Here is a 9106-nt window from a genome sequence, read left to right as displayed (position 1 = left end):
AAAAAAAAAAAAAAAAAAAAGATAGGCATTTTAGGAGGGAGGATGCGGGGATGGTTTCTTGTAGCCATTTCAGATGGGGCTTAAAAGATGGATATGACTGTTCAATGGTCCCTCTTTCTCACCTTTAATTAATTTCAAAATCAAGGCAAGCACTTCTACCATCTGCATTTTGAATTTATTGCCTCCTCTCTATTAGTCTTACCATTGTCCTATCATGAGTCTTGTTATCTCTCTCCCGTACTATTGCAGTGGCCAACCTGTCTCTTGGTCCTATTCTCTTGCCACTCTAACCCAGTGTTCATGTTACATCAAGGAATCTTTCTAAAATAGAGTCTGATCATGGCCCTTTTGTCATTCAAAACCTTCAGTTGTCCCTCATTGCTTGCACTGAAGATCATTTACCCACTAATGCAGTGGTTAAGAACTTGAGCCCTAGGCCAGACTTACTGGGACGGGATCCTGGCTGTACTATTTACCAGCTGTGTGATGTGAGGCACATCATTTTATTACTCTAAATCTCAGTCTCCTCATCTATAAAATGGGGATAATAATGTTTACACAATGTTGTTATGTGGATAAAAATATATGAAGTATGAAGAGCAAGTATCAAGTACCTAGCAGATAGTATACATTGAATTAATAATAACCATTATCTCCATAAAATACTCCAGAGATCAAGATGGACTCTATAAATAACCTGCTGTTGTTACTTAATTAAGAATTTTTGAGAGTTGATTATGTGGCTAAGTAATTGAATTTTGATGTTCTCCATTCTTCCCTTGAGTAGGCAGCTAAGGATTATAACTGGTGAATGGTTTTTTGAAGAAAAGGCAAAACGTTTTAAGCAAGTCAATGTTCTGGGCACTGATGTTGTCCGGCAATCCATCTTAAGAAGAAGTCCAGGTAATTAAAGCAATTATTGGGTTTTAAAACTGTTTTAATCTCCATTTTGGCTGGCTAAATAAGTTCCCTATGTTATGTAGCAAATGAGCACAATTGAATTTCCCGAATCCCTTAGGTCATTTCACGACATGGTAGCATAAAATCTAAATCTGCAATTCATACAAGGGAAGAGCAGGTCAGTGGAAAACAAAATTGACAGTGATTTTCCATATATCTGACACACTGAGATTTTCAAAGAAACCATGTATCGTCGTAACAGACAGTTCTTTTCCTAAATGCACTTCCAATATTTTAATAAATGTTTAAGAAAGTAACATAAAACAGGTGAATTAAATGATTCACATTGTGAAAGCAATTGTTGATTTTTCAACAGGATTCATTTCATATTTATTTTTTTTTATTTCAGAATATTACAGCGGTACAAATGTTTAGGTTACATATATTGCCTTTGTCCTGCCCAAGTCAGAGCTACAAGCATGCCCATCCCCCAGACAGTGCACACTGCATCCATTAGGTGTGAATATACCAGCCCTGTATGTAAATCCCCCTCCCTCCTGCTTTTAAATAGTACTTTTTCTAATCCGGTGGTTCTCAACCAAGAGTTGATATTGTGCACTATGCCCCCCCTTACCCAAAACAGGAGCAGTTGGAAATGCGAAGGGGCATTTCTCATTGCCACAATGACTTGAGGTGAGTAAGTGGCATTTAGTGGGTAGGAGCCAGAGATGTTAAATGACCTGAAATACATAGGACACTCATTCATTCACTGGCACCAAATGCAAATAACACCCCACTTGGAGAATGCTTTTCAGTGCATTCAAACTACAATTTAATTGGTTAAACTTTTTTCCTGTACCCTCTGACAGCAAATAATTGGTTAAATATTGTGTGAAACTTGTGTTTGGGAGCATGTTTCTCATGTATGGTGTAGTAAAAATGGAACAGGCATCTTTTGACCTGTTCTTAGGGTGTCTCATCTTTTCTACACAGTAGACAATTGCTCTTGTTTTAAGTCTGGCAGGTAAGGCTAGGAAGCTTGGAACTGATTCCAGTCCTGCTTCTGAATGTAGCACTAACCAGGAAAGGCTTTTCCAGATAGGTAACATCAGGTATGATGCCACAAAGGAATGGGATGGAGTAGAGTTAGAATTAAGCAGTCAGCTATGGCTTCTCCCTCCACTCAAACCTCAATGCCTTCCAGGGTATAAACTGTTTCTAAAGTCACAAGGTACATACATAGGTGCCTGCTCTCCCAGGAAGTCTGGTTTATATGTTCAAAAATCAGGATATCATTTCTATAACTTCATACTACAACTCAGTCTCTAGAGATTTGGAGTTCTCATGAGGCCAGCTTACCCTGCCCTAAAAATATCGTAGAGAAATGATGAATTCATTCCTCCATTACAGTCATCCCTGGAAAGCTTATCTCAGCAAACCTTCTGCAAATGAGTTCTGGATCTTAGTCCTCAGTTAACTGTGGAACACTCAACAAATTAGAAATAACTGTGTGACTGGAAAACTTGGGATGGAAATAGCATTGCCAATTATTATAGACTTCTTGGTCCTGAGCTAATCTAAGAAAGTGAATGCAGAATTGAAATTTACTCTCATTTTTGGCCATTTTGTATGTAAATCTGTCTTCTGATTGTTTTTAATGAGGAACTGAGGAAGTACAAAGCCAAGAGCAAACCTGCCAGGACGCGGAAAAGTCAAACACTTCACCTTCTCCTGGGCAGAAGGCCAGCCATGATGGGCCCAAGAGAAAGGGGTAAGACAAACCTTTCCAAGAGAATTTTTGAGATTTATTCCAGACACCTCTAAAATAAAGACTCCTTAGTTTTTCAAATCTGATTTCACTTCGGTGACCAAGAGGAGGCCAGAGACTCAACCAAGGTAACACTTTCTTATCATTCTCCTTAGGAAATGCAGTTTTAATTACCTTCAATCGGTAAATAAAAGTCCCCTCTGATCTGAGCACATAAGAGTTTTCCTTTCATTTTACATATCTGGTCTCGTACATGTATGGCTCCCATTACTTATAAGTAGAAGGTTTCATGTCAGGGCCAGTCTTGTCTATAAGGAGGTGACAATTGCCTTTGTTGTAGAGTGTCAGTACCCCTCCCCTCCAACACTTGTGTGGATATATAAAATATCCAAATTAATGATTTCTTAATTGAACTTAAAGCATCAAGTCCCCTGTTTAAAATTCAGACTTCCTTAAGGGAAAAAAATCACATTTGGCCGCCTCAATAACTTAATTCAGTGAGCAAATATATGTGTCAAGTACTGTGAGTAGGAATGGGAGGTACACACATGGGGAACCAGATGTAAGACAGCCCTGGGAAACTGAGGGCAGCAGAGTTCTATCAAGGGAGAAAAGTGGCCCCCAAAACACAGGCTACGAAGATCAAAAGGCAAACTGCTGCTTCACAGCCTTGCATTTTGCAGCTTTTGCTTCTCAGGCAGCTATTGGCCAGTTTTTGTGGCTGAGGTAGCGAGAGTTCTAAAATGCACCACGTCACCTGATGCACTGCTTTGTTCTCTCAGCAGAAGGCAACGTGAGAGGGTGCCAATGTCTGAGCCTTTATCTGGCTCTACAAAAAGTCTAGAGTTCTTCTAGAGTCCTCAACTGTGAGTGGGAATGAAACCTAAATGTCCTCTAACTCAAGAACTCATGAGAAATCATGTCTTCATTAATTAGCAGACATGAACAGGAAAGATAGCCTACAGTGTCCTATGTATCCTATCCTATGTATTGATCCTTCCTACCATATTGAATCCATTTATCACTCCTCAGGTCTCCCACAATGCCTTGTGCCTGTGCATGATGGGTCACATTGCACTCTATGCCCCCCCCACACATTTCACTGGAAGCTCCTTTAGTGCTGGACCAGTGGCTTCTTTGCTTTCGTGTTGCAGTATCTAGCATGGTGCCTGACTCATCAAAAACAATTAATGGCTTGATTGAATAAGTAACTCAGAGCCCACACATGCCTCAAGGAGCTGTAGTTTGAAGACCCCAGCCCAGGCATCACAGAGTAGGGTACAAAAGAGTGGGCTTGGGGTTGGGAGACAACAACTAACTCACCAGCACAATGCATCATACAAATCCTGAACCATTCAAGCTGTCATAGCATTAGGCTGAGCCCTGCTGGATCTCAAAATTGGGATCTGATGGTTTTCAGTCTTCAAGGAATATAACATCTAGCTGGGGAGAAAAGGTACATACCTGAAAAGTAAATAAATATAAAAGAATTACAGGAAAATATAAGATGGCAATATGAACTGCCTGAAAACCTTTCTAAAACAAGGCGGGGTGTTAATTAACCAGAAGAGATGTCGTAAGGCAATAAATGATTAAGTATTAAATGAGTGGCTAGATAAGAAATGTTAGTTGGGCACAGGAGCCATCCAGAAAGACATCAAATTATAAATGGGCTTGACGAGGAGCTTGAAAGGTGTATGGGGTTCAGGATAGCAAAAGGGAGGAAGAGTGATTTCAGGCAGAGGAGACACTTTAAGTAGAGGTACAGACGTGGGGACACGCATGAGGTGGTTCTCAGAGCAGCATAGATTGACATTATATTAAGTGCAATTCTCACCAAAAAAGTGTAATTTTCCAGTAGATTGAAGCTTCTGACACTTTGATAATGACACTCTTCCAGGGGTCTTTGAAACAGAGACAACTTGGCAGATTCTATTAAGATTGTGCCAGTATCTTTTGAATCCATTTTTTCCTCTAGAAAACTATAGAATATAAAATACATGAACTGTTCTCTCCCAATGTCATCACCAAAAAAAAAATATATATATATGTATAGCTTTGTTGTCATTTTTTTATTTTGTTTTGTTTTTAATTAAAGTGAGCTTGGAAACACCCATGTTCCTGGCACTCAGTATCCCAGATCAGGACTTTAATCTAGATTCCTGAAAAGCTGTTTTTGCTTAAGTTCCAAATAATTTAGTGAAGTGGGAATTCAATCAGATTTCATCCAACATGTGGCACCGCACTGTTCAAACTTCATTACCACAGGGAGAAATGTCATGGAAGATATAAAGATGGCTTCCACTACATGCGTTTAATCATTCATTCCGCAAGTGTTGGTTGGGTTCTAGTATGAGCCAGGCATCATTCTAGGCTCGAAGGACCTGACAGGGAACTAGAAAGGCAGAGTCACTGCTCTCATGGAGCCGCAGTCTAATAAGAGGCTACCTTAGTTTGTCCCAGAGGATCATCCTAGCTTCCCTCTATAAGCAAGGTGAGTTTGAGCTCCCTTTTCTCAGTATCCCTGCAAACAGGCCCAGCCCAGGCAATGTTTCTCCGTTCTCAAATGATAGTGGTGAGTTCCCAAACTAGGTGGTCTTTTGCTTAGCAGGGACAGAGGCCTGCCTTACCAGCAAGTGATATGGTCTTCGGAGAATGTCATAACCTCCTCCATTACTCCCCTTGACACTATACTGCATAGGCACTGGAAACTCCCCAGAACCTCTTGGCCCCAAGACTATTTTCTTGAAGAATCCTTTATTGTTGAAAGTACTAGCAACTGTATTCTTGAAATATTTTTAATGCTTTCTCTTTTTATCTTACTGTAAAATATATATGTATACATATACATACATATATACATACAATTTCAGATTTCTTCTTAGCAAGTTCAGATCAGCAACCAGAGGAGAAATCATAACTCCAAAAACTGAAAGTGGACGGAGCTACAGTTTGGACTTAGACAGCCAAAATTTTCGGAGTTTAAAGTCAGCCCCCGCTTCAGACAGGTAAGAGGCATACAAATTGGGCAATGATATAGCCTGAGGATAAAGTTGATACATTCCCATCCAAAGAGGGCTTCTGGGGTATCTATAAAGTATTACCACTTGGAGAACTCCTAACGCATAGTATGAAAAGTTAGGAGGCTATTTTTTAGTTGAGATGGAAAGCACTTACCCTCCTTCTGGAATTGCAGCTATTGGAATTGTCTGTGTCACCTGCAGGGATGAGACTTTATGTTTTAGCACTTTGGGCTGCAATTCAAATGGAGATGTACAAAGCTAGCAAATTGTTTTCATTGATTTATTAATCTTTTTCTGTTAAAGCTTCTAAAAAAGAAACCTCAAAATGTCATATACATTCTTTTCAGCTTTAAAAACATATTAATAATTTCATCATTTGAATTGCATCAGAGAATTTTCCATAAATTTCATGTTCTTCTAGTTCCACCTCCTTTGATTGGTTATCAGTGGGGCCAAGTGAGAATCTCCTATGCACGAAACTATTACTTCTCAAGAGAAGTAAAGAGAAATAAAAAGGTTAGCCAAGAGCATAAGTCTTTTCATATCAGGTTTGATTTTCTTTAACCTGTTGGTGCATAGTCAAGGCTTATTTTCATGATTAGTGTATCATCAAAGCTAGCCATGAAGAAAAAGATCTACCCTCATATTTCATTGGTTTGTCTAAGTGTTAACTCCCTTTTGTTTTCATGGAGCTGCAGTAATTCTGCTAAGCCAGGTAGTAAAACTGGCAGACTTTCTTTTCTCCTTAATTTCTGCAAGCAGAATTGCATTCTCTGCTGTAATCCATTTGAGAATATAAACCAAAAATTTCCCAAACTCTTGACCGTTGGGTTATTTTTTATGGTTACTCTCCAGATCTGTTTTTTTTCCTATAGCATTCCCGCAGGCAAGAGTCACTTTATGTAAAACTGTACAGAAAGAAATTATAAGGAAGCATAAAATAAATTATCTATTGCCACTATCAAAAGATCATCACTGTATTCAGTATTTTCCAAATTTTCAAGAATGCAGATATATTCCCTTTACAATTAGAAAAAGAATTAAGCCAGGGTTGCCTTTGTCCTTGAAATAGTTTTATTTGGCTTCTTGTGCCCCAGAAAAACTTTCTATAAAAATCTCAATATTGTTTTTGATTATTGGACTCCTAACTCAGAGATAGTAGTGATCAAAATTATTTTGAGATGATAAGCAACTAGTTTGCTGTTATTCTCTTTGCTCAGCCTCCTGGGGGCTCTATGGATGAGCCATCTTGGCTTATACTTCAGAGTAGCATTTAAGAGAGACAATACATCTGAAGAGAGGAAAGAATTTCTTATTAAAAAAGCAAAAAAGACTTCCAGCCTAGCAAACAAAATTAAATTAGGTCATTTTGAGTTATTTTTCTTACAGTTACTCAACAAGAATAAGGGGCATGCTCTCCACTATCACAGTCTTTGTACCATTATTGACTCTATCTGCCTGAGTTTACTCCTTGTGTCTTATCTACTGCGAGGTATAAATAACCATAAAACTATACAGCCATATGGACATGTTTTACCAAATCCTGGTGTATTGACCCAGGGGTTTCTTGTTCTTGTTGTAATCTGGAAGAAATTCCCTAAGTAGAGTTTACTTTAAATTGTAAATACCTGAAATGGTTTACAGATAATCGGAATATAGTAGTCAGGGGTGCTTTGGCTTATACATGCCAGCAGCAATGTCTTCCCATTAAGAAAGAGAATAAAGATACTTGGGAGATCATTAGAGCAAAATACTCTTTTCCTGGAACATGCATTTATCACAATGATGACTCATTAATGGACTGCCACAGTGAAATGAGTTCCATTATCCCAAAATGAGTCTTTAGAAAGTTGGGGCAGGAGGTAGCCCATCTTTTCTTAACTCCCATCATCTAAAGAGATTGTAAGATCCCAGTCCCTTTACTCTATTACCTGACCCAGCTTAGCAATTATTCCCTTTCTCCTATACAATGCATTTTTTTTCATGGTTCATTGGTCATTTCCTGGAGCACCTGGGCTTGGGCATTCCTTTTAAAAGCTCATATCGTATCAGAGTGGAAATGATGTTTTATCACATGTCTAGTTGGCTTTATTTCTTTTTAGTAGTTTCAAAGCAGAAGAAAGTACGAATGGGTTAGGAAAGGTCCAGCAGCCTCTCAGAAGAGCATGTCCAATGTCTGTTCACTGGTTGCTAGGGACTTGACATATGAGACAAAGGAGATTTTTTTGAAGACTATAAATGTAAACTATACTTAATAAACAGAATGCTATTCAAGGCAATGATTTCTAATCCCTTCTAAGTTGCAATGAGTTGTCCCTGTGGTATGATTTGTGAGATCACTATCTTAAGTCATGTTCCCCCAGAAACAGACCCTCAGACAAGGATTCATAGGCAAGCGATTTATTAATCAAATGATTGCAAGAGAAACCAGTAAGGGAGTAGGAGAGACAGAACAGAGAAAGGGAATAAGTAAAGCAATGGTGCTATCTCAGGTGAGAGCTGAGTCTGAGTACTCAGCCTGATCCTGCAGGGCACTCTGCAGCACAAATTATATCCCTGAGATTTTTCTATTTTAAGGAGCTGGACTGTTGCACTCCTATACCAGTCAGCCATTTACCATGGATTCCTTGTATAGGGTCTCCAGACTTAGCAAAGGAAGATACAGGATGCCCATTTGAATTTAAGATAAACAACTTTTTGTAGTATGAGTATGTTTCATGCAATGTTTGGGGCATCCTTATACTTAAAGATTATTGATAGTTTTTCTGGAATTCAAATTTAACTGGGAGTTTTGTATTTAATCTGACAACTCTACTATGGGGGTGAGGGAAAGGGGAAAAATTCCAGGGCATTTCTAGGCCTTTAGTTCCAGTGCTAAAGGGCAAGTCTCTGAAGGTGGCAGGTGCTACCCATTAGCAGAAAAGCACTCAGAAGCTAGGGAGGGACATCCAGAGCTGGTACAAGGGATCTGAATGGGATGCCAACAATGTTCCCTGAAAAAACATAAATGAAAAATAGAACTTTGAATGTAAAATTTATTCCATTCAGTAGAAATGGGATTATTTCTATCATGCCATTGAAGAATATGGCAAGCATTTTACCACGTGACCTTGTTCGTTCTCATAGCCAACTAGGTTCTCATCTTTCCTCTCTATTCCTTCCCCCATCCCTACACCAGTTTTATCCAGTTATTCTTTTTTTTTTGAGACAGAGTCTCACTCTCTTGCCTGGGGTGAGTGCCGTGGCGTCACCTAGCTCACAGCAACCTCAAACTCCTGGGCTCAAGCGATCCTCCTGCCTCAGCCTCACGAGTAGCTGGGACTACAGGCACATGCCACCATGCCTGGCTAATTTTTTTCTATATATTTTTAGCTGTCCGATTAATTTCTTTCTATTTTTGGTAGAGACGGGGTCT

At 39.2% G+C, this 9106-nt stretch overlaps 1 protein-coding gene across 1 annotated transcript in view; it reads left to right on the top strand.

Annotated features, from left to right (window-relative positions):
- Positions 1-9106, top strand: part of SYTL5 (synaptotagmin-like 5) — a 207769-nt gene that overhangs the window by 148354 nt on the left and 50309 nt on the right. Inside the window, exons 4-6 of the mRNA XM_012642090.1 lie at positions 788-903; positions 2563-2671; positions 5542-5676. Coding sequence (XP_012497544.1) covers positions 788-903; positions 2563-2671; positions 5542-5676 — 360 coding nt within the window. The remainder of the gene's footprint in view (positions 1-787; positions 904-2562; positions 2672-5541; positions 5677-9106) is intronic.

Source organism: Propithecus coquereli, unplaced genomic scaffold (assembly GCF_000956105.1).
Source record: "Propithecus coquereli isolate 6110/MARCELLA unplaced genomic scaffold, Pcoq_1.0 Scaffold173, whole genome shotgun sequence".
In the NCBI taxonomy this organism is placed as follows: domain Eukaryota; kingdom Metazoa; phylum Chordata; class Mammalia; order Primates; family Indriidae; genus Propithecus; species Propithecus coquereli.
The sequence above is the reverse complement of the archived record's forward strand: the minus strand, read 5'-3'. Positions and strand labels throughout refer to the sequence as shown.